At 59.3% G+C, this 21,494-nt stretch overlaps 4 protein-coding genes across 19 annotated transcripts in view; 2 read left to right on the top strand and 2 right to left on the bottom strand.

Annotated features, from left to right (window-relative positions):
- Nucleotides 1-551: 551 nt before the first annotated feature.
- NDUFA11 (NADH:ubiquinone oxidoreductase subunit A11) lies at nucleotides 552-6,273 on the bottom strand. The gene is made up of 4 exons (XM_072787666.1): nucleotides 6,072-6,273; nucleotides 2,282-2,374; nucleotides 2,069-2,191; nucleotides 552-730 (listed from the first exon to the last, which is right to left on the bottom strand). The coding sequence occupies exons 1-4, from the start codon at nucleotides 6,166-6,168 to the stop codon at nucleotides 618-620; spliced, it is 426 nt and encodes a 141-aa protein (XP_072643767.1). The 5' UTR covers nucleotides 6,169-6,273; the 3' UTR covers nucleotides 552-617.
- A 972-nt stretch (nucleotides 6,274-7,245) lies between these two features.
- VMAC (vimentin type intermediate filament associated coiled-coil protein) lies at nucleotides 7,246-10,533 on the top strand. The gene is made up of 2 exons (XM_072787665.1): nucleotides 7,246-7,450; nucleotides 8,608-10,533. Exons 1-2 carry the CDS (start codon nucleotides 7,260-7,262, stop codon nucleotides 8,927-8,929), a joined length of 513 nt encoding a protein of 170 aa, XP_072643766.1. The 5' UTR covers nucleotides 7,246-7,259; the 3' UTR covers nucleotides 8,930-10,533.
- Nucleotides 8,440-13,557, top strand: CAPS (calcyphosine). The gene is made up of 4 exons (XM_072787664.1): nucleotides 8,440-12,111; nucleotides 12,187-12,364; nucleotides 12,523-12,729; nucleotides 12,804-13,557. Exons 1-4 carry the CDS (start codon nucleotides 12,029-12,031, stop codon nucleotides 12,903-12,905), a joined length of 570 nt encoding a protein of 189 aa, XP_072643765.1. The 5' UTR covers nucleotides 8,440-12,028; the 3' UTR covers nucleotides 12,906-13,557.
- The window catches only part of RANBP3 (RAN binding protein 3), a 53,936-nt gene continuing 45,925 nt past the window's right edge, over nucleotides 13,484-21,494 (bottom strand). For 7 of the 16 annotated variants that reach the window (XM_072787649.1, XM_072787652.1, XM_072787660.1 and 4 more), the window contains 7 exons: nucleotides 20,248-20,326; nucleotides 18,997-19,099; nucleotides 18,331-18,440; nucleotides 16,921-17,041; nucleotides 15,604-15,746; nucleotides 14,921-15,101; nucleotides 13,484-14,815 (listed from right to left, as the gene is read on the bottom strand). In XM_072787649.1, coding sequence (XP_072643750.1) covers nucleotides 14,772-14,815; nucleotides 14,921-15,101; nucleotides 15,604-15,746; nucleotides 16,921-17,041; nucleotides 18,331-18,440; nucleotides 18,997-19,099; nucleotides 20,248-20,326 — 781 coding nt within the window. In that variant the 3' untranslated portion in view covers nucleotides 13,484-14,771. Of the gene's footprint in view, nucleotides 14,816-14,920; nucleotides 15,102-15,603; nucleotides 15,747-16,920; nucleotides 17,042-18,330; nucleotides 18,456-18,996; nucleotides 19,100-20,247; nucleotides 20,327-21,494 lie in introns of all 16 variants that reach the window. The other 9 variants (XM_072787651.1, XM_072787659.1, XM_072787648.1 and 6 more) reach the window with 2 other exon arrangements.

Below are 21,494 nucleotides of genomic sequence, written 5' to 3'. Positions count from 1 at the left end.
AAGCCTTCCTTTCCAGCTGCCAGGAAGCACTGAGCCAGAGCCAGTTCTGCGGAAGAGCCGGGGGCCAGGGCTGCGCCAGCATTCCGAGGCTCCCTAAATCACTGGCCCTGACAGGTGGCGGCCGGTGAGGATCAGGATTCTTCTCTCGTCCCCACCACAGGCCCCTGCTTCGCAGGCTCCTGGTGGCCTGTCAGCCACCTGTCGCACGGGGACAAGGTTCCTGGGCCAGCCCGTCTGGGGTGCTCTGCTTCAATGCCTAGGAATTTGGAGCCGACCGTGCGTGGGCCCTGGGTGTTTTCTTCGTGCTGTTGGCTTTGGGGTGGTGCCCAGAGAGGGGATGGCCTGTGACCTGTGGGAAGGGCTGTGGGTGGCGGTGGCCAGCTCCCCCCCCCAAGATGCCCCAGTTGGGGCTGCTGGCCCTGCCAGAAGAAACCCAGATGCCCTCTCTCCCGCTCCCTTGCTGGACTGTTGCTGGCGTGTCCCTGTCACAGCCCTCCTGGGATGGGACTTCATCCCAGAGAACAGGGGAGGAGGGGGAGACTCACACAAACAAGTATCCACATAATTTATTTTTAGTCACATGTGAGCCTTCCCGAGGAGCCGGGAGGCGGCGGGACTCACACCTTGGGCGGTGCAAACACCTTCCAGCCCTCCAGCTGGCCCATCTTGAGCAGCGCGGCCGTCATGCCCATGTACGCGCAGGCGGCGGCTCCGATCCCGTAGCTGTGAGCTGCCAGAGTCGGGAGGGCAGTGTCAGGCATGTGCGGGGGGCCCCCCACAGCCGCCCCGGGAGCCCAAGAGCATGTCCTTCCCTCCAGGGTTAGGGGGACACGGCTGCAGGCTCCATGAGGATGGAGTCAGGTGACCCTCTGGCTGAAGATGTGTGCCGAAACCCGGGAGCCGAGGCAAGAGGGACGTGGGAACCTGCGCTGTCAGTCTGGGCCCGGGGGTGGGGGGCAGCCGCGCTGCTGAGGGGCTGGCGCTTTGCTGAGTTCCTGCCTATATCTGCTCTGGGGACCCTGAATGCAAGAGCACAGAGCTCCCCTGTGTGCCCGAGAGCTGTCGTTGGGCAGGGGGGTCGGCTTGCCATGTGCAAGGCTCACGCCCTCGGCAGGCTGCGGGGTGAGTCCAACCCCAGGATGCGCGGGCCTCCCTCCACGGTGCCCTCCCTCTGCCTGACTGGAACCTTCCACTAAGTGCTGGCAGGCTGGTGGGCCGGAGCAGCTGCCAGCCCTGAGGCTGTGGGAGGTGGAAAGAGCGGCGTCTGCTCCCTGTTCCAGGCGGCTCCACTGTGCTGGGCTGGCGCGGGGCCCCCACCCGGCCTCCCACTAGGGAGGCATCCTCTGCTGGTTCCCAGGTGACCTCGGACCACCCTCTCTGAGCCAGTGTCCTGCAACTCTAGGTGGGGATGGTGAGGGCAGCTCCCCTGCAGGGCTGTGGGTTCAGTCAATTAGGGCTCTGGGTGCTCGGAGAGGGATGGCTGTGCACCTTCTCCATTCACAGTTAGTGGCTGAGATAGACAGTGGCCTTGGGTTCTCTGACAAAGTGCAGTAGAGGAGGGTGGTTTGGAATGAGGGCAGTGGGGGGTCTCAGATCATACACAGGGGGGTTTGGACAGTGAGAGAGGGAGCTGTGCTGACATCTGAGTAAACAGCACTCCAGGAAGAAGACACAGCACATGCAAAGGCACCGGGGCAGGACTGGGCCTGGCTTGGAGGACTAGCAAGGCAGTTTGTGTGGTTCATACACAGTGAGCAAGGGGGAGAGAGGGAGGAGGCGGGGTGGGTTGTGCAGGGCCTTGGGGGCCATGCTGAATGCCGTAGGGAGCCTCAGGAGGGTTTATGGGCTTGGTGAGGTAGACATGCAGTAGGTGCTTAAGCAAAGCAGCTCTTATTATTACTGAACTGGGTGGTGGCAGAGGTTGAAAAGCACTGGAAGGTTTCACAGGGGCTGCCCTCTCCTTTGCTGCGGTGAGCATGCCACACACCTGGCCCCTGCCCAGTCCCCGGTCCGGGATAGAACAGGGGGGTCGTGGCTGGTGGAAGTCAGGGGTGGGGGGCTCACTCACTGCGTGCTCCCAGGGTCAGGCCTCCGGCGCAGCCTCCGATGAAGTAGTTCAGAGGGTCATCGGGCTTCTCTCGGACCTGGGCGCTGATGCAGGAGGTGAGGCCAAATATAGCACCGATGGCGGCTGTTGGGGTGCGGGTGGGGGGTGAGTGCTGATCAGGGCCCAGGGGCCAGTGCCAGGAGGGCCCCTAAGGAGAAACCAAGGCTAGCTCACCTGCAGTGAAGGTGTATCGCCCTGTCCTCGCCACTCCCTCCAGGAAAGAGTCCGGGGGCTGGAGCGTGACACTGTAGGCAGAGAAGACCAGGCCTGCGGGACGAGAGCGGGTGGGGTGTGTTGGACTAGGGCCTGGACGCTGAGTCCAGGAGCGGCCCTGGCTGGGGGCAGCTCCCTCCACTATGAGGGAAATCCTCTCTCCGTCCGTCCCCACAGCACCCACCAGGAAGCTCCTAGCACCACCCCTGCACCCAGGAAGGGACTATTGTGGGGTTCACGCAGGGCCTCACAGCTCCTGAGCAGCCAGGGTGGGATTCCAGCTCCGCCTACTGCTCTAACACCTGGGCTCTCACACCACCTCTGGGCCCCAGGCCTCCCACCACCCTCCACAGGGCACAGGGCCAGCAGGCAGTGGACACGAGAACGGGCCTGGGGCCTAAGGGGCTGGGCTGCTCCCTGGCCTCGAGTGCCAGCAGAGACAGCACAGCTGCGCCCCACGGAGCTTGGCACCCAGGCCCCGCTCCCATCCAAAGCTGCATTCTCCCATGGGGCCCAGGGCTCCTTGGCCTAATCCTCCTTGGTGGAGACCTGGCTCCCGGGGCTGCCAAGGCCTGCTACTCATCACCCTTGGGCCCCCTCCCTGCTGGCAGCCTGGGCCAGGCCCCTCCCTCACACCTGGCTGCATCGGCAGCCGCTCCCACCCACCTGGCCTCACCACTCCGGTCAGCTTTTCCATCTCCGCTGCTGCCCTGGCCGCCCTGCCCGACACTGGCTTTTACGCATGAGGGGACTGGGAGGGGCTGGGCCTGGAGCTGAGCGCCAGGTGGGTGGTGAGGCCCGAGGCTCTATCGTGGGGCATCCTGAGCAAACACTGCTCCGGGCTGGCGTGTGGTCTGGGGGGAGGCCAACGTGAGGCCCTGGGCAGCTGCTCCCACCAGACCCTCCTCAGTGTGGGGGCAAGACCAGGGTCCACCTGGCTGGCGCCGAGTCACCAGAGACAGCCCAACACAGAGCTCCCCATCCTCCAGCTGACCCTGCTCAGGGCAGGTGCCACACCCCTCCTCCCGCTGAGACGCCCAGCAGGGCCCAGGCGCCACAGGGACCTCCAGGGCCAGCCCATCCCAATCAGACTGCCACTTCACTTTCCACACTGCGCACAGAGGGTGCCCCCGCCACCCCAAACCCCTCAGAAGTCCCAGAACTGGAGTGGATGACCCAGGAGTCCACCATTATCCCCGGGTCAAAGCCTGCCCCACCTCACTGTCTCCTAGCCATTATCCGATATGGTGACCTGCCACGGCCCACCCTTCCCTGATCCCATCCGCAGGGACTCCCCGTCCACCCTGTCCCCTGAGTCCCCTCCACACAGTCCTTGCCCCAGCCACCCTCATGAGTAGATCAGCAGGCCTGGATTTGCACACCAGCACAGGAGAAGCCCTACCGACTCCGGCCTTTCCATGGCCCCCATCACCCCACAAAACGCCGCCTTCCCAGCCTCCTCCTGCTCCTGGCTCTCTCTCGGCCTCCAGCAGTCACCTCCAGGACCTCCAGGCACGGTGCACTCAACCCTCTCTTCCCACCTCCACAGCGACTGCGTGCTGTCATTCATTCTCACAGTCACTGTGTGCCCTCATTCATTCATTCATTCATTCATTCAGCTGCTGTGTACATCATTCACTGACAGTCATTCATGAACTGTGTCCTAATTCACTCACTCACTCATCCATCCATCTATCAAGAGTTACTGGGTGCGTGCATTCATTCATTCATCCATTCACTCGATCCGTTCAGGGTTACTGTGCCCACAGGGTGCTGTGCTCTGCTAGAGGTGGTACAGGCCCCCTGTACTCCAGGGGCTCACCATCTCACGAGAGCCAGCCCGGACACCAGAGGGTTCTCTCTGTGAGGCTGCGGGGACATGGGGAATGAGGGAGGGGAAGGTGAGGGAGGATCCAGGAGCCAGGTCCTGCAGGCTGAGTGGAGCTGGCCAGCTGGAGAACGCGGGCGGACGAAGTGAGCAACACTCATGCAGAGGGACGCCTCGAAGGCTCACGGGAGCCGGTGGCCACCCCAAGTCCGAGGCTCTCAGCGACGGCCTGATGTGGCACCTGTCAGAGGTTCCCACCCACACTCCCCGGGCTCCTCACCCACTCAGTGGCACCCTGTTCCTGGAACGTGCCCAGCCTCCCCTAAGAGCCTCCTAAGACTTCAGTGCCCCCATGGCCTGTGCCTTTGTGGTCACACATGGGCACCCCCCACTCACAGACACCAGCATTAATGTCTTTCTCAGACTCAAAATCCCCTACACCGGGGATCCCTGGGTGGCTCAGCGGTTTGGCACCTGCCTTTGGCCCAGGGCGCGATCCTGGAGTCCTGGGATCGAGTCCCGCATCGGGCTCCCAGCATGGAGCCCGTTTCTCCCTCCTCCTGTGTCTCTGCCTGTCTCTCAATCTCTGTGTTTATCATGAATAAATAAATAAATCTTTAAAAAAAAAGAATCCCCTAAACCCTCCGCTTCTCCAAGTCGGCCTGAAGGCCCCACATGCCCCTCGGGCGACCCCCTCCCACTTTAGTTTCCCTTCAGACACAACCATGACCAACCTCCCCAAAGTCCTGCCAGGCATCCTCCAATGCCAGCATCTCCCTGGAAGAATGTGCCGGAGTAACATCCCCCTACAGCCCCACCCCCACCCCCCACGGAAACCCTGCTTTGCGCCTCTACTGTCCCAACCACTTGCCACTCGAGCAGACTCCACATGACCCATCCGCAGGGACTTCCCATCCACCCTGTCCCCTGAGTCCCCTCCACATGGACGCTACGTGCACAGTCCTCGCCCCGGCCACCCTCATGAGTAGATCAGCAGGCCTGGATTTGCACACCGGCTCCTAAAGATCCTGGGGTACTTAACACACTTCTCTGACCTTCAGCCTCCACCTCTGAGAAATGGGCACAATAATCGTTGCTCTCACTACACATGCAGAAAACGGTAGGGATTGATTAGGTTAGGTCCCCCTTAACCCAAATGCCCCCCCGGGGTGGGGGGACTCAATTTCTGCCAGGCCCCGTTTCAGGAGCTGGAGAGATGGAGGTGGCCAAAACCATCCTTCCTACTCCTCAGAGAGACAGGAAGGGGCGAGAGCTCCGTGTCCCCTGCAGGAGGGTGCTAGGGCTGTGAGCCCCCTTATGCCCTCCCAAGGCTACCCAGCACCCCTACAACCCCTTCGGTGGTCCCAATAAAAGCTTCAGGTATCCCTAACCATCCCGCTCTCCCGGACCCTAAAAAGATCCCATCTCACTCCAGAACGTTCTCAAACTTCTCTACCCACCGAGGCACACCAATAATTACCCATAATCCCCCCAAATGGCCTCAACTTACCCTGTTAAGTCTCAAGAAACCCCAGCTCCTCTGACCCCGCGGGTGACCCTCCCACTCGACGACTTCCGCGGGGCCCGGCGAAGCTTCGACAAGGACTGCTGATGACCCCGGCGACCCGCCTGTCACACGTACCCTCCTCGCTGCGCGCCGGCTCTGCCGGAGCCCCTTGACGCACCAGCTCTCGGGGACGCCCCCGACGCCCCCCCGACGGCCACGTGTCACCCCGTGAGCCCCCAGCGCCCGCGCGGCCCCGTCGGACGGCTCCCAGTGACCCTGTCGCCTTCCCGCGCCCTCTGGATTGGTCCAACAGCGCCCCAAAGCCTACCCAGCGACCCGCGCCGCCCCGGACGGCCCGGCGCCCACCTCAGGCCACCTCCCCGCACCCTGTGCCCTCGGGGCGGGCCGGCGCTCACCAGCGGCGCCGCTGACGGCGGTGCTGGCGTAGGTCTTGCGGTGGCACTCGGTGCCATCGGGGATGTCCAGGTACTGCTGAAGGAGCGTGCGCGCCATGGCCGAGCACCCCCGGCCCGCAGCGCCCCGCCGGCCGGCCCCCCGCGCCCAAGGGCAGCCGCCGCTCGTTCTCGCGAGACTTCCTGGGCGGCGCGCGCAGCCTCGCGCACGGAGGGGCCGACAACAAGCGTGCAACTTTATTGAGCGCCGCGGACACAGACACGGTACTGGCGTAAAGGGAGCGCGCGTGCACCCCCCAAGCCGATTTCAGGAGGGAGAAACTGAGGTCAGCCAGCATCAGTGAAGGCAGACAGGTCTCGCTAGGTTTCGCCCGGAAGGTTCTAGGTTAAGAAAGGTTTGACTCCCGGAGCGGGCGGAGGGGGCGGTCCTAGCCCAGGGGCGGGACTCTCTCCAAGCGCAGATTGGGGCGCGGGGCGGGGCTCCCGTTGTAGGAGGCGGGGCACAGCGGCAACGTGACCACGCCCAGCGCCGGAATCCGCGTGGGGGCGTGGCTACGCCCTGCCAGTCCCGCGGGGTCGGAACCGCGTGCGACTGTTTGGGGGCGTGGCCAGGCCCGGGGGCGTGGCCAGGCCCGGGCGGGGAAGGGTGCGGGTCCCAGGGCTAGTACTTAAGCCTGGCGTCGCCGAGCCCTGGGCTGGAGGAGGTACGCGCTGGGTCTGGGGGCGTGGCCAGGGCCGGAGACACGCCCCGAAGGGGGCTTGGCCAATCCGGGGCCGCCGTTCGGGTGGACCGGGGAGAGGCACGGCCTGGGGCGTGGCCAGGCCGCCGGGCCCGCAGGACGCCGACCAATCCTGGTGCCGGCTTCCTGGTGGGGCGGGGCCTGTCTCGAGGGAGCGACCAGTCCCCTTGCGGGAGCCTGACCTGGGCGCCCCGCCGAAGACCCCGGCCCGCCTGGGGGCGTGGCTCGCCAGGACCGTGGCCAATCTCAGAGTTAGGCCGGGCTCGGGGGCGGGGTTTCCAGGTGCCGGAACCAGCGAGGGCGCTTGGGTTGGAGGAGGGCGCGGCCCATCGGGCTGCGGCCAATCGCGCCGAGGTCCTGAGCGGGCCTCCGGGGGCGGGGCCCCCACGGAGGCGCGGCCTCGGGGCGGGGCCGGGGCCGGTTCCGGGCCGCCCGGGACAGCACCGGGGCCATGTCGGCGCCGCAGCCGCTGCAGATCCGCGAGGCGAACGCGCACCTGGCGGCTGTGCACCGGCGCGCCGCGGAGCTGGAGGCGCGGCTGGACGCGGCGGAGCGCACAGTGCGCGCCCAGGCCGAGCGCTTGGCCCGCCACGACCAACAGCTGCGCGCTGCCCTGGACGAGCTGGGCCGCGCCAAGGACTGGTGAGGCCCGGGGCGGCCAGGTGGACTTCTCGGAGGTGGGCGGAGGCGGAGCCCAGACTGGAAGGGGAGGAAAGGCGCGGGAACCGCGTGCGTTCACGTGTGGGCTGAACTACTGGTGGTGTTGGATTCAAAAACAAACACCAAAAACCTCGGATGAGTCACCAGCATGCAAAGTTAAGAGGCGCCATACAAGTGTGGATTTCTAACTTAAAACAGCCCGCTTTTCCATAATGCAAAATCGGCTCTTTCCGAGTGGTGCAGGGGTCACTGACCTCCTAGGTATTGGGAGCCATGGCAGATTCTGGGGCAGAGGAGATCATACCGGCAGTTTTGAAGAGCCTCTGTGGTTTTGAGGAGGCGCTGAGGATGGAAAGGGATGAGGCAAACGCCCAGGGTGGAAGGAGGTCTGGCCCCCGGGTAGGAAAGGAGCTGGTTGGGCCCATTCATTCATCTTTAACGAGTCCCTGCTAGGTGTCAGGTACTGTGCTGTGCGCTGGAGCACCTAAGTGAGACCTACGGAGCACAGCCCTTTGGCAGACACATCACTAGGCAGTTACAACATGGGGCGGTTGGGGTTGTGATGGAAGGGCACATAGGGCTCTCAGGGGACCTACATGAAGGCTTCCTGGAGGAGGAGCCATCTAACCTGAGCAACAAACGGAAAAGATGTAGCCGAAAAAGGAGTTGCAGGGAGGCGATTAGGGAGTTTTAGTCTGCTCTGGCTGCCCTTACACAATACCACAGGCTAGGGGGCTTAAACAAGTGAAATTTTCTCACAGTTCTGGAGGCTGGACAGTCCAACCGACAGATTCAGTTCCTGGTGACAGATTCTCTTCCTGGTTTGCAGATTGTCATCTTGCTGTGTGCTCACATGGCCAGAGAGCAAGCTCCCTGGTGTCTCTTCTTAGAAGGGCACTACTTCTCTGAGGGCCCCACCCTCATGAGCTCCTCCCAAAGGCTCCATCTCCAAATAGATCACACTGGGGGGTAGGGATTCAGCATAAGAATTTTGAGGAGACACATTCAGTCCTTAACAAGGGGGACTCGAAGCAGAGGTGAGGAGCATGGTCTTTATCCCGATGGTGATGGGGAGCCCCGGGAGGTCCCGGGGCAGGGAGGAGGATTGTCCGTAACTGCCCTGTCTTGCCTTCTGCCAGTGAGATTGCCGCTCTCCAGGAGCAGCTGCTGACCTCCGAGGCCACTGTCCACAGCCTGCAGGCTGCTGTGCGCCAGAGGGATGAGCTCATTGGGCAGTTGCAGCCCCGGGCGGAGCTGCTGCAGGACATCTGCCGTCGCCGGCCGCCCCTGGCTGGGCTGCTGGCTGCCCTGGCGGAGGCTGAACGCCTGGGGCCCCTGCCGACCAGAGACCCCGGCCACCCCCTCCCTGGTGGGCCCAGTCCTCGCCTTGCCAACAGTACTGGGGAAGAGCAAGACAGGGACCACCACCTCCAGCCAGCAGTGTTTGGGACCACTGTGTGAGCCCTGGAGCAGATCACAGAATGGAGACAGAGTCCACTGCTGTGGGTCCACTGGGTCCTCGGGGGTCACCAGTGTCCCTGAGGGGACCCCGTGGCAGAGCCATAATCCTTTCCAAGCATCAAAACCTGCTAAAAAGTCATGGGTTTCAAACAGGCAGCGCAAGGGCCAAAGGCAGATGTTCAGCCCAGTTTTTTTTTTTTATTTTTTTTTATTTTTTTATTTTTAAGTAATCTCTACACCCAAAGTAGGGCTTGAATTTACAACCCTGAGATCAAGAGTCGTATGTTCTACCAACTGAGCTGGCCAGGCACCCTTGTTTTTCTTTTTTTTAAACAAAACTTTAAATCAATCAACTTGTTGAAAAATTGGCGACGTTTTGCAACAATCTGGATTTCCGGCTTCAGTCTTGTCCACGCCTGTTTGGATCTGAGCTCAGGATACCCTCTTTAGCCAAAGTGTGAGGTCCAGTTGGCTTCCCCCTCTTTCTTAGGGCTGGACGTCTGGCCCCCGAAGCATCTGAGTTTGAGACCTCTGTCACTTGTGGAGGCAGACGGCATCAAGTTCTTTGTCCCCTTTCCCGTCCGCCCTGATTTTCGTTCCTTTGGAAGCGTCCCTCATCCCAGGCTAAAGCTTTTTCTTATTCTTCATCCCAGACCGGAATTGGGAACCTCAAGCCTTGTGTCGTTTTGCCTTGGTTATATGAAGACAATTTTTAAATGCTAGGATCTTTCCCGCCTGTCCTTCCCTCAACTTTCAACGCAGGAGGAAGGGCGTGTGTCTGTGTGAGCCACATGGACGTGCTGGCATCCCTCGGCCTAGTACCTTTGCACGTCCCCCCCCATAATGCTCTTCCCCCAGGTGTCACGTGATCTCTGCTCAGCCGTCACCTCCCAGGGGCCTTCCCGGCCTACCTTCTGTGAACTCTTCCCCTCCCGTTCTGTTTTCTTCAAGGAATGTCCTGTCATCAGAATGTAAGCTCCTTGAGGGCAGGGCTTTTGTTCTTTCTCACCAGCGCCAGGTGCGCTCTGGGGCCTCCGAAGGAACAAGATGGGTTTGTAGGCCCTGGAGGGAGCCAGGGGCCCCCAGCACATCCGATGAAGCCCCAGCCAGTTCAGCTTTTGTAGCAAGCAGCTCGCTCCTTTTTTATATTGTCCAGAGAATCTATTTTTAAACTCTTTTTTTTTTCTTTTTTTCTTTTTTTTTCTTTTTATGCTGCCATTCTTGGCCAGAGACATTCAGGGTGCTGTGTTTTTATTTTTGTTTAGTTTTTTTTTTTTTTTTAAATCAAACCAGGGAACCCTGTGCCTTTCTCTGGCCAGCCGAAGTGCCCAGCCTGGTACCATGCTAGCCGTTTTCTCGCCTTACTCAGGGAACTGTCACACCAGGAACCACCAAGGGGCAGGGCCTATTTTGGCCTGGAAAGTTCGGCGTCCGTCCCCAGCCCTTCGGATGGTGCTGCCTGCTTGCCTGGCATCTAACAGTGGCCCCTCAGTGCAGTCACAATGGCCCCATTTTCTCTGGATGAGTAAGGGGGGCTGCTTGTCTGAGGGGAAGGCAGGCTGAGGCCTGTCCAAGCTTAAGAATAAATTGAATGGTTTCTTGGCCTTGGTCCTTCCTCCTTTCTTCCTGTGTGGGGGGTGGAGAGGTGGCCGGGTGGGGTCCTGCTGGGCAGGGAGAAACAAGTTGCAGTCACTGGAGTGTGTGTCTAATCTTTGCAGCCCCGGCTTGGCCCACTTTACAGCTATGGAAAGTGAGGTTCAGTGTAAAGTCAACTGGCCTCCGGGCTGCGAGGGCCTGGGCCACTTCCAAATCTGGAGGGGTCACTGTTGACATTCTGATTCTCTGCAAGATGAGGAGATGCCAAGAGTTACAATAACTGTGGTTATATTTTACATTTTTCTATGGGAAAAAAGTGATTTTTGTAACCCTCGTGAAAAACACAATGGGGTATTTTCTCTGCCCACTTGAAGAAGTTATGGACTGCGGCAAGCCACCAGAATGTCACCGCAGTTTCTCATAAAGCTGACAGTGTTGCATCAGCTGTGGCCTGAACCTGGGCCTGCGTGCCATCCGTGGGTTGGTTTCTGACAGCAACAGCACTTCCAACACCACCATTGTGCTGTGTCTAAGTCCAGGCTTTGAAAAGCCTCTGATGACCTCTGGGTCCCCGCAGCGGATGGGTCCCCCAGTGGGGGCCACATTTTATGTCCTGGGAAATCCAACATCATTTTCAGTCCTGTCAGTGTAATGCTCTCAGGTGGCAGAGGTGTCCAAAGCGTAGATCAGAGGCCTTCTGTGATGGTGGCCTCGGTTCTTGGTTTACATTGGGGGGTCAGGGCCAATTCTTTGTTTGGAACTGCAGTCCCCTGGCTCTCTCAGCTTGTTATGAGCAAGACCAAGTGATGTTTGAAAACTGAAAAAAACCACCACTGAAAGCCCCACATCGGTCCCTGAATAACTTCCAAGGACTGCTTTGTCTGACTTCATGTTGAAACAATCCACAAGACTGCTGTGTCCTGGCTCCGCCACACTGGTCTGAAATCCAGGACCCAGGCCCTTGTGAACTTGGATCCCTAAGCAGCTCTGGCTGTTGCCCTGTGAAAAGGGGCAGGGGACCTGCTCCAGGTCACACAGGAATTGGGTCTGGAACCTTCTCAGCCACGGCCTACCTCTCCTGCTTGTGGCCAGGCAGGGGGACCCCCCTTGCTCCCCCCATCTAGGTCTGGCTCTATCCCAGACCTGGGTACTGCAAGGCTGGGAGTGAGCAGGACAGAGGGTGGGCAGTGGTGCCAGCAAGACCACCTTGTCCCTCTCGGCCCTGCCCCACCCCCCAAGGGCTAGGAGGCACTGGCACGGTGAGGGTTACAGCCGGGGCCCCTCCCAGTCTCCTGAGCTACTGTCCCTTAGCAACCGCCCTGCCGTGCTGCCAACACTGGGCAAAGCGGGCGGGAGCCAGAGGAGTGGCTGTCTGGACTCCAGGGTAGTCGAAAGCCAGGTGAACAGGTAGTTGGCCAGAGCAGGCTTGTGGCACCGGACCACAGCCTGGTCAGTCGAGTGGGAATCCTTCCTCAAACTCTCCCCCAGCCAGTCTGACCCAGCATGGATGCCGTGGACGCCACTGTGGAGAAGCTCCGGGCACAGTGCCTGTCCCGAGGGGCCTTGGGCATCCAGGGCCTGGCCAGGTGAGCCATCCCCTTGAACATTCCTGATCCCCAGCCCCAGGGACCACCTTCTCACTGTACCCCATGCCTCTCAAGGTTTTTCCGCCGCCTGGACCGGGACAGGAGCCGATCCCTGGACTCCAGGGAACTCCAGCGGGGCCTGGCTGAGCTGGGACTGGTGCTGGACACGGCCGAAGCGGAGGGCGTGTGCAGGCGCTGGGACCGTGATGGCAGCGGGACGCTGGACCTGGAGGAGTTCCTGAGGGCACTGCGGGTGAGACCCTTCGCCCTGCTGTCTGGTGTGCCAAGCTCCCGGTGGCCTTGTCTGTGTTGGTGCTGACGCTTGATGCCTGGGAGCCCTAGTGCTCTGGACTAGACCCCCCCCCCCCCCCCCCCGCCAAGTCACTAAGTCACTACCTGCTTCCTTTCCAGCCCCCCATGTCCCAGGCCCGGGAGGCGGTCATTGCAGCTGCATTTGCCAAGCTGGACCGCAGCGGGGATGGTGTGGTGACCGTGGATGACCTCCGGGGGGTGTACAGTGGCCGCACCCACCCCAAGGTACAAAGTGGGGAGTGGACCGAGGAGGAGGTGCTCCGCCGCTTCCTGGACAACTTCGACTCCTCCGAGAAGGACGGGCAGGTGGGTGCCCACAGACACCCCTACCTACTCCGCCCAGGTCTCTGGCCCCTACTTAGAGCCTGTCTGCCCCCCAGGTCACACTGGCTGAATTCCAGGACTACTACAGTGGTGTGAGCGCCTCCATGGACACAGATGAGGAGTTTGTGGCCATGATGACCAGTGCCTGGCAGCTGTGAGCCATCATGCACGTTTGCTCAGCCAGCCCCACTGTAGCGTAGGACCCCCACCCTGGCCCTCTCTCACCTAGGCAGCCCCCAAGGCGGAGGCCACAGGACCAGCTGGGCCAGGTCTCAGAGGACCTGGCTTGGCCACTATATGCAAGTAGGACAAAGGTTCCGAGAATGGGTCACTGGCTCAGGACCCCAGGGAGCAAGGCCCTCCCAGTCCATGCTGTGCAGACCTCAGGCCTCACAAAGCTCTGCAGTTGCCCCTCCTCACTAGGCATCCTCTTGGTTCTGCTCAGTGAATCCTTGGCCCTGCTAGCACCCCCACCTACCCTTCCCACCACTTGAGATTGCACCCCCACCCTAAAGCCAGGGGCCGGGAAGCAAACAGCTCTTCTGTGAAGCAAAGCTCAGCATGGAGGCGGCTAGTCTTGGAAGGCAGCCAAGCTCGGTCACCTGCCTGGTGGACATGGAGTGTGGGGCAGGGGCCAGGGGCCCACAGACAGGCCAGGCTGCTCTGGGAGGTGGAGGCTGTTCCTGGCCAGGCTGTCCAGCTTCCTGAGGCCCCTGGGGCATGCAGGAGGCCAGGGTTTTAGTTAAAAGTTTTAATGTAGTTCCCAAATACATTTCATATGACAATCTTACATAAATGTTCCAAAACACATGGGCATTATCTGGTTTTACTTGTCACTAGGTGGCTAAGGCTTAAAGCAGAGAAGTGTGACCGGGTCTGCTGGGAGGGCCTTTGGTGTCTTCCCATGGCTCAGGCTCGGGGTGCACACAACCGACCCAAGGTGTGGGCAACACAGCTGTGGAGTCGAAGCCTTCCCCTCACCCCCTGAGGGCGGCGCTGGGCACTTTCCTTGGAAATCCCTCAGAGCCCTGTGCACAGGGCCCTTCTTCAAAGGCCGTCCCAGGTGGCTCTAGACCATGTTCCAAGGTAGGGGTGGGCATGGCACCTGCTCCTGTGTGTGCTGCGAGTGTGGGGGACGGTTGGTTGCCTGGAACCAGTCCCCCTGCCCCCTCCTCAGAAGGCCCTGGTAAGGTCCCCCTCTGCCTACCACAGAGGCCCCTGGTCCTGGATGGTCTGGGAGGCAGTGACGTCCAGGGCTGGGCAAGGAATGGCCAGCAGCAGGAAGGTGTACGCTTGGGTACCAGATGACGGGTGACCGACGTGATGGGGAAAGGCAGGAGGGTGGCTGGGGACCCTCCCAGGCCCGTTGACCCTTTTTTTAGATAACCTCTCCAACACCCCATGACTGGGCCTGGAGCAACCTTGGGTGGGGGTAACAAGTACAGGCCTGACACTCTCCTCCACACAGAGCCCAGGAGCCCAAGGAGGAGGGGGGATGGATGTGGCTCAATGCACAGGAGAGTCTTAACCTAAGAACCCAAACACAAAGCCTTGGGGGAAAAAAGATCTAAAAATATAAGCCCCAAATCAGAGTGTGGGAACCTGGAGTAGTTAAGAGCGCGTCCAGCAGGCCCAGTGTTTATACTTGTGTGGACAGAGCCGGTGGCCTGGGCGGCGGCAGAGAGGCCAGAAACATGAGGAGGGAGGGGTGAAGAAACAAGGTGTCCCAGTCCCAGTGAGAAGCCGTGACAAGTCTTAATGTGCCATTTCAATTCAAAGGAGGGGAGGGAAGAAATGTTCTTTTTCGTTTTGCTCATCAATATGATGAGGTCTCGTGTCCCAAACCACATTCAGGCAGTTCCCGAGTCTGCTTCTGAACGGGACATGCGGATCCGAACTGTGGCCAACCCAGCGGGGAGTGTGGTTCCCGAGCCCTGCGCCTCCACACTGCCGGTGGGGCGGGGCGGGCGGGCAGGCAGACAGACGGACAAAGCAGCAGGCTCGCGGGCAGCCGGCTCCCGGCGCTATGTGCTTCCGGCCGTCTGCCCATCCCCTTCCTCGCTGGCACCTGTTGGGAAGCAGTGGCCTCACCGTCAGGTCTCCACCCTGGATGGAGCCCCATCCCCCTGGGTCAGGCTCCCCGTACCCTCCAGGGCTGGGACCACTGGCTCACCACCTCCGGTGGCCCCCGACGGAGCCAGGACGTCCTCGTCACTGTCGTCCTCATTGGACGGGGCTGCCCCAGGTTCAGGGGCAGGCATCTTGGCTTCCTGCTCCTGCTCCACGCGGCTGCGCAGGGCCAGGATGCGATGGTGCAGAGCTGCATACAGCTGGCCCGTGTCCTTGGAACTTGCCTGGGAGAGGCAGAGGGAAGCAGTGGGTTAAGATCTCTTGGTTGGGGTGTGTGCTGCCCCCCTGTGATGGCATGCCACAATCCCTAGGCTGTGTCTGGGGAGGAGCCTATCCCTTTCTCCTCAGAAAACTCAGGGACAGCAGACCGAAGCTTCTGATGCCCCAGGGCCCGTCCTTCCCGGGGCTCAGCTGGGATGACAGCAGTGATGCAGGGCCACTCCTGTCTCCCCTCCACCGATCCGTTCTGACTTGCTTCTTTTGGAAACTGGCTGGCCTAGAGGCCTCCCTGTTCGCTCCCCGGCCCATACCCTCAGTGTAAAGTGCTGACTGCTGTACCACAGAGCACCGTCTTAGGGGGCCAGTAGTTCGTGTAGCTCCGTGTGGCCCAACTGGTATACCCAGGAACCTGCCTTCTGTGGGAGTTCAGGAGGGCACTGCCCTTGTCCAGGGGTCTGTTTGGGCATCTCCTTGGTAGTAGCCTGTCCCATCCCCAGGGCTACTCACTGAGATCAAGAAAACCTTCACGCCCTGGTCCTCAGTGTCCATGGCTGTGATGCGTATGCTCTTCTCACTGGCCTTGTCGATCTGCATCTGTGCCCAGAGCTTGGTGTTGAGGATCAGTCGCAAGCTGCCCTGGGTCCGCATCACTGCAACCAATAAGGCCACTCAGCCCTGGCCCGTGACACCCACCCAACAGCCAGCTATGAGAACAGACACATTCCAGAATGAAAACACCCCAGGGTAAAATCCCACAATTCTCTCAAGGTCTGCAGAAGCTGCCCACCAGTCTGAGCACGGCCCCCCACATACTGGAGGCCAGCACTGTAACAGCCAGCTCCCCCTGCCCCGCCCCCACCCCACCACACCCATCACAGGGAGGGTTCTGCTGGTCCACCCAGCAGTGCAATGAGGGCAGCTCCCTTGGGGGATGATTAGGTGGGAGGCAGGGCCAGAGAGGGACATTTGGGAGCTGCACACATGCACATTCTTTATGTGACACACTGCAAAGAAGCTGATGCCCCATGACGGGCCCCACTCACAGGCCAAGCCCCAGCCCTATTCTGCAGTTTTCTTAGGAAAAAGGTTGAGGCCAATGGCTGCTTAGAGCTTCCACCAGGAAGGAAACAAAGACAGATCGAGAGCAACATACAATGGAGACAAAGAGGGTACAGACCTTTCTTCCTTTTCTGGAAGTGTACATCACATCTACCTGTAGCAGGCCTGAGGCCACCATCAGCCTTCCTGTTTTATCAGAACCCATCCTCCTTGGATGTGCCCTGACCCTGGGATATGGTGACACCTTGTCTACCCACCAGCCCACTTCTCCCCACCCCAACCCGGTACCCCATATGGCCTCAGACAGAGCAGCTCAGGCCAGCTCTGGGAGGCTATGGGGTAGGGTCCTGGGCTCCAACTGACCAGCTCTCCCTGTGTCCACTCCCTAAGCCCTCTGTGCCTGATGGGCCCACCTCCGAGGCACGTGGAGCAGTTGGGATGGGCTGGAGGAAGGTCTTTGACAGGGATCACAGGCTGGATGGGACTCTGAATTATTTTCCCTTGCCATCATAAAACCACCAGCACTTTCATTATTAGAAAACAAGTTCAGGAGTTGCTAAGTAGTTTCATCTACTTTCATCACACTCACAAAGAGGAGAGTCACGGACAAGGTGGCAGCAAAAGCCTTGGGATGGAGCCTGGCCCTGCAAGCTGTGGGTGCCGGGACTCTCCAAAGTGGGGACCTGTGTGGGGATCCTGCCCTCCTGGGCCTTGGGAGCTCTGTGCCATCCTGGAACCCTCCACAGAGACCACACTGCAGCTCACCTAGTCGGGACTGGAGCGTCCCGTCATCAGTCGATGCCATGTCGTTGAGCCTGAGCAGCCCCCGGCCTCTCTCCACCCATGACTGCGAGGCCTTGTCAAACACAAACAGCTTACACTGGATCTGGAACACAAGGCATCCCTCTGGGTGAGCTGAGGCCCTGGCTGGGTGGATGCTGGTGTGGACAAACTCCTGGGACCCTCCCCCCTCTACCCTGAGTGAACTACAAGGTAGGGGGTAGCCAACTATGGCCTGGGGGGTACATTTGACCCTTGGCCAGTTTTGTGTCCTGCTCTCCGGCTAAGATGAATTTTACACTGTCAGAGGGGCAGAAAGAATCAGCAAGGAAATGAAGATAAAAGCCATAAGGAGATACCACGCTGCACTTGCTAGAAGGCATCAAAAGCCAGGTAATAGCAGTCACCGGGTAGGTGGTAGAGCAATCAGAAGCTCACACATGGCTGGCAGGAATGAAACACTGCACAGCTGCTACAGAAATGTGCTCCCCACATTACACGTGGAGTTACCAAATGGGCCAGACACTCTGCTCCTAGAGATCTACTCAAGAGAAATGACAGGTATCTGCATACAAGAGCCTGCACATGTCACCGTACCAAGATTCATAATAGCTAAAAGGTGGAAACCTAAAAGTCTCTCTACACACGTCACTCGGCACTGCCCCGGGAACGGACCCTGAGCCCATGACACTCAGGGAGGGAACCAGACACAGAGGGCCACACGGTGTGTGAGTCCACGTGTGTGACACGTCCAGGACAGGCTCATCCATGGATGGGAAGGGGGCTCGTGGGGGCCGCTGGGGAGGGCATGAGGGGTGACTGCTGATGGGCAGTTTCTGTTTTGTGGACAAAACTGTTCTATTTTGACAGTGGTGGCAGTTGCATAAATCTGTGAATACGCTAAAAACCACTGACTTGTACACTTTAAAGGTGCATGCGCACAACAATGAAAAGCAGATGAATTAAGTGCCCTGAAAGTGTTCATGTTGCCCCGGGATGCAGAGGAAAGGCGGGACAAGTTTGAGCTGCATCTGTGATCCTGGTTCCCTAATAAAACAACTCAGGGTGAGAGTGTGCCAAAACAATCACAGCCATTCATCCTGGGTCTTTGTTACGACAGTCTCTGTAATGCCCCGAACTATCGAGAATGCCTCAAAACAGATCCCTCTGCTCAAAAACAAAGCAGGACCAGAAGTTCCTTAGTGCTCACACTAAGCTCTCAGAAGCTCCGCCAATGAGGTCCCAGGGAGTGGGGCACTGCCCAGGGAGGTCCACTGTGTGGGGCCGACAGGGGGGTCCAACCCCTCAGATGCATGGAGAAGCCGGGGGCTACGGAGGATGGCCTCTCATACCACCACCTAAAGGCCAGATGCCCTCCCTCCAGGCCTGTCTCACCTGTAACACGTTGCTCTCCGCCTCCTCCCCGGTGATGACTTCCACTTTTTCCAACAAACACTTCCGTGCTGTTGCCTTGGTGTAGGCAGCTGCCGACTCGGCCAGGGACTCTGAAATGTTATTAGCTAAACAACATTGACTATTTATTTGTTGGGGTGTGCGTGTGTGTATACCTCACAGGAGACAGAAAAGGGCTGGCTCTGCCTCAAGGGTGCCGGCTCCTGGGACCTGGAGCGGACCCCAGAAATACAGCAATCTGGCCCTGGATCTGTAGGGAGACCATCTGCGAGCTAGATGCCAGCATGGCTCCAGATTTCCCACTGCCACTCATTTAGTAGAGGACAGGGGAACAGTGAGATTCTTCACACAGAACACTGAAGAGAAACTCCCCTTCCCAACCTCAGGGCAAGAGGGGGACACCCTCCTCAATAATCCTATCCCCAGAGTCATCCTGAAGCGCCAAGGCCTTGCTCCTTTAGGATGAACACGTCCCCTCTCTGCTTGCTGAAAACCAGCACCCATGGCTTTTCAACAATGCCCCAGTGTCTGGTTCATGTGTGGCTACTAATGCTGTAGAGAGCTGGAGCCCTCCCGGGCAGGGGTATGGATGGATAATGACCCTGTCGCTTGGTACCCTTCCCACAAGTCAGTGGGACTGCAGCATACCTTTCTCAGGGGTGGCCTCCTGGGACGAGGACTCAGACCCGGACTCAGCAGCTGCATTTTCCCTGGTGGCATCTGAACTGACTTCATTTAATTTGGGCGGGCTCTGCAGGGAGATGGAAGCACATGGGGAGGAGAGCATGCTTGGGTGCTCGTGGGCCAGCCGCTGTGGAACAGGAAGCCCCTCTGCTGGGATGGCAGCTCTCCTCTCAGCAAGGACTCCCAGAGAGCTTTTTCTTCACAGCTTTGGGGACCCACCCAGACTGGGCAGAGGAGCCTAGACAACCCCTCCCCAGGGGGTGGGTTCTAGCCTGCGGCCTTGTTTCCACACAACGTTCCTGAGCATCATTTGGTGGTAAAACCAGAAAAGTACCCTTCTGATACAGGCAGCTCGGCCCTCCCAGATCCACCCTTCTACCCTCTAGGCGAACTGCCCTCCAAGTCCCTAAGTAGGGACTCCCCTGACATCTCAGGGAGGTGTATGCCACCAGCTGTTTATCTCTGTGTGAGGCAGCTCTTGGACCATTTTGTTGTAACAGGAAAATAATAGTATTGATGCTTAAGGAAAGCAGCAGGAGGCTCCTTAATGTAACACAAAGATGGAAATGTTAAGTGGGAGAAAACAGCTCCTTAGCCACACTCACAATGGACAGAGTGGCCTCACATGCATTGGATAAGGAAAGAAAAGGAACAAAATAAGGAAGCAGGTAAATAATAACCCCATCCCAGGCTGGCCAGGCTTTCTTGGATGGGGAGACAGCATAAGGGTATCCAAGTGCCCTGGCCATGGTGTGCCCAGCAGACACCTGGGACACTGCAGGGGCCCCTCCAAGGCCCCTTCCCCAAAGCCCCCTCCATGCTGCAGCCTCACAGTCAGGGATGGGGGTGGGGTGGGGGGTGTGAAGCTGAACTCCCTCGGCTCAGAGGTGGCTCAGAAGCACATGGCTAAGGACTCTGGTCTGAGGACTGTCATTGCAGCTGGCCTCAGCCAGGAGGAAGCATGGCCCCAGACTTAAGGGGAAGCCTATCCCAGGATGAAGCTAAGCCAGCTGGCAGAGAAGAAAGGCAGGAAGCCTGAACACCAGCTCCTGGAGAGCTTCCCAATGCAACGACCCTGCCCCCAAGTCTGAGTTGGGTCTTCTTTCTCTTGTAACTAGAAGCATCTTCACTTTATAGGAGACAAGGTGGCAGCCATATTCACATGTCCCTCACCCTGGGGCCCCAGGACAAACAGTCCCCAGAGGGGCCACTCACCAGCACGCGCTCGCTCATGTTCTGGCCAAACACGAATTTGTTGCTGGCAGTGTCGGCACTATTGGTCGAGTTGTCTAAACTGAAGAGAAGGCATGCTGTGGGTGTGGGCACCCAATGGAGGGGGGCAGACAGGTGTACACACTTGCATGTGTTGCACATGCATGTGCACGGCCAGAGTGGGTTAAGGGCCAAACCCTTGGTGCAGAAAGCACAGTGTTGGCGCCCCTCAGCCTCCCCTCCAGGGGATGGGCCAGCACACTGGGGTTAGGTGCTCACAAGCCTCTGAGCCAGGCTGTGCTGACCAGGGAACACAGACTCTCAGCTCCCACTTCCAAGGGTCCACTGCATGTGGGCACTATGGGACACGCCTGACAGTCACCTCATCATCCCCAACCTCCTTGAGGCGGATGTCCCCTTCGGGGTGCATGAAGATACCGCTTCAGAGAGGCTGATCGCAGAGGTCAGACCAGGCGCCACCTACTTCCCTGAAGGAACCCACTAGTCCCCCTGGGCTGCACAAAGGAAAGGACACCTCCTGCCCCTGGGCTGCTGGCAGAGGACACTGGATGACCTCGGAGCTGCTGTCACCATCACATTTCATCTAGTTTAAGATGTCACGGGTGTAAGCACATCCCAATCTGGGAAATGCTGCAGTACAAAAAATGTCTTTAAAACAATATCCAATGCACTTTGCTAATCAGGGTCTAGGAAGCCAAGTGTGAGGTCACCACCATTCATGCCAGGTCTCTCTGAAGTCCACGCCCATGTTCTCTATCTACTCTGCTGGCTTGTCTCCTTTTTCTCTGAAATATCCATGGGGCACCCAGGCCACTAGTGAGCACCACCACCAGCAGTGTTAACCACCAGCGAACCCAAATCCAGGGTAAGGGGTCCCCATAGGCCGGAACCTGGCAGGTAACAGGAGGCAGCCAAGCAGCCATTGGTCCACTGGGTTCTGCTCTGAGCATGAGATCCAGGTGACAGAGGTCACTCCAAGGGCCAAGGAGAACTTGGGTCCTGCCTTGTCTGTTGAAACACACCATCCTGGCCCCTTCACAGCTGTGCCCAGAATGGGAATAAGGGAGGGAGCCAGGGGATTGGGCGGGGGAGGAGATCCAGGATTCTGGTGAAATCTGCTTCCCCCACTCCCACCTCCATCCTGCCCTCCAGAAGGACCAGGTTCCTGGTCCAGGTGCTGCCTCCTCACCCTGGGCCCCAGGCTAGGGGATGACCTGGGCCACTCTGAG

This window comes from Canis lupus, chromosome 19 (assembly GCF_048164855.1).
Source record: "Canis lupus baileyi chromosome 19, mCanLup2.hap1, whole genome shotgun sequence".
In the NCBI taxonomy this organism is placed as follows: domain Eukaryota; kingdom Metazoa; phylum Chordata; class Mammalia; order Carnivora; family Canidae; genus Canis; species Canis lupus.
Note: the sequence above shows the minus strand (reverse complement) of the source record. Positions and strands in the feature narration are given on the sequence as shown.

Coding starts and splice junctions, on each gene's coding strand:
- NDUFA11 (XM_072787666.1), bottom strand. CDS start 6,168: ATGGCGCGCACGCTCCTTCAGCAGTACCTGGACATCCCCGATGGCACC. Junction 2,375..6,071: donor CGCCGTCAGCGGCGCCGCTG/GTGAGCGCCGGC, acceptor CTCGTCCCGCAG/GCCTGGTCTTCTCTGCCTAC. Junction 731..2,068: donor CCTGACCCTGGGAGCACGCA/GTGAGTGAGCCC, acceptor CGACTCTGGCAG/CTCACAGCTACGGGATCGGA.
- VMAC (XM_072787665.1), top strand. CDS start 7,260: ATGTCGGCGCCGCAGCCGCTGCAGATCCGCGAGGCGAACGCGCACCTG. Junction 7,451..8,607: donor CTGGGCCGCGCCAAGGACTG/GTGAGGCCCGGG, acceptor GCCTTCTGCCAG/TGAGATTGCCGCTCTCCAGG.
- CAPS (XM_072787664.1), top strand. CDS start 12,029: ATGGATGCCGTGGACGCCACTGTGGAGAAGCTCCGGGCACAGTGCCTG. Junction 12,112..12,186: donor GGCATCCAGGGCCTGGCCAG/GTGAGCCATCCC, acceptor ATGCCTCTCAAG/GTTTTTCCGCCGCCTGGACC. Junction 12,730..12,803: donor CCTCCGAGAAGGACGGGCAG/GTGGGTGCCCAC, acceptor TCTGCCCCCCAG/GTCACACTGGCTGAATTCCA.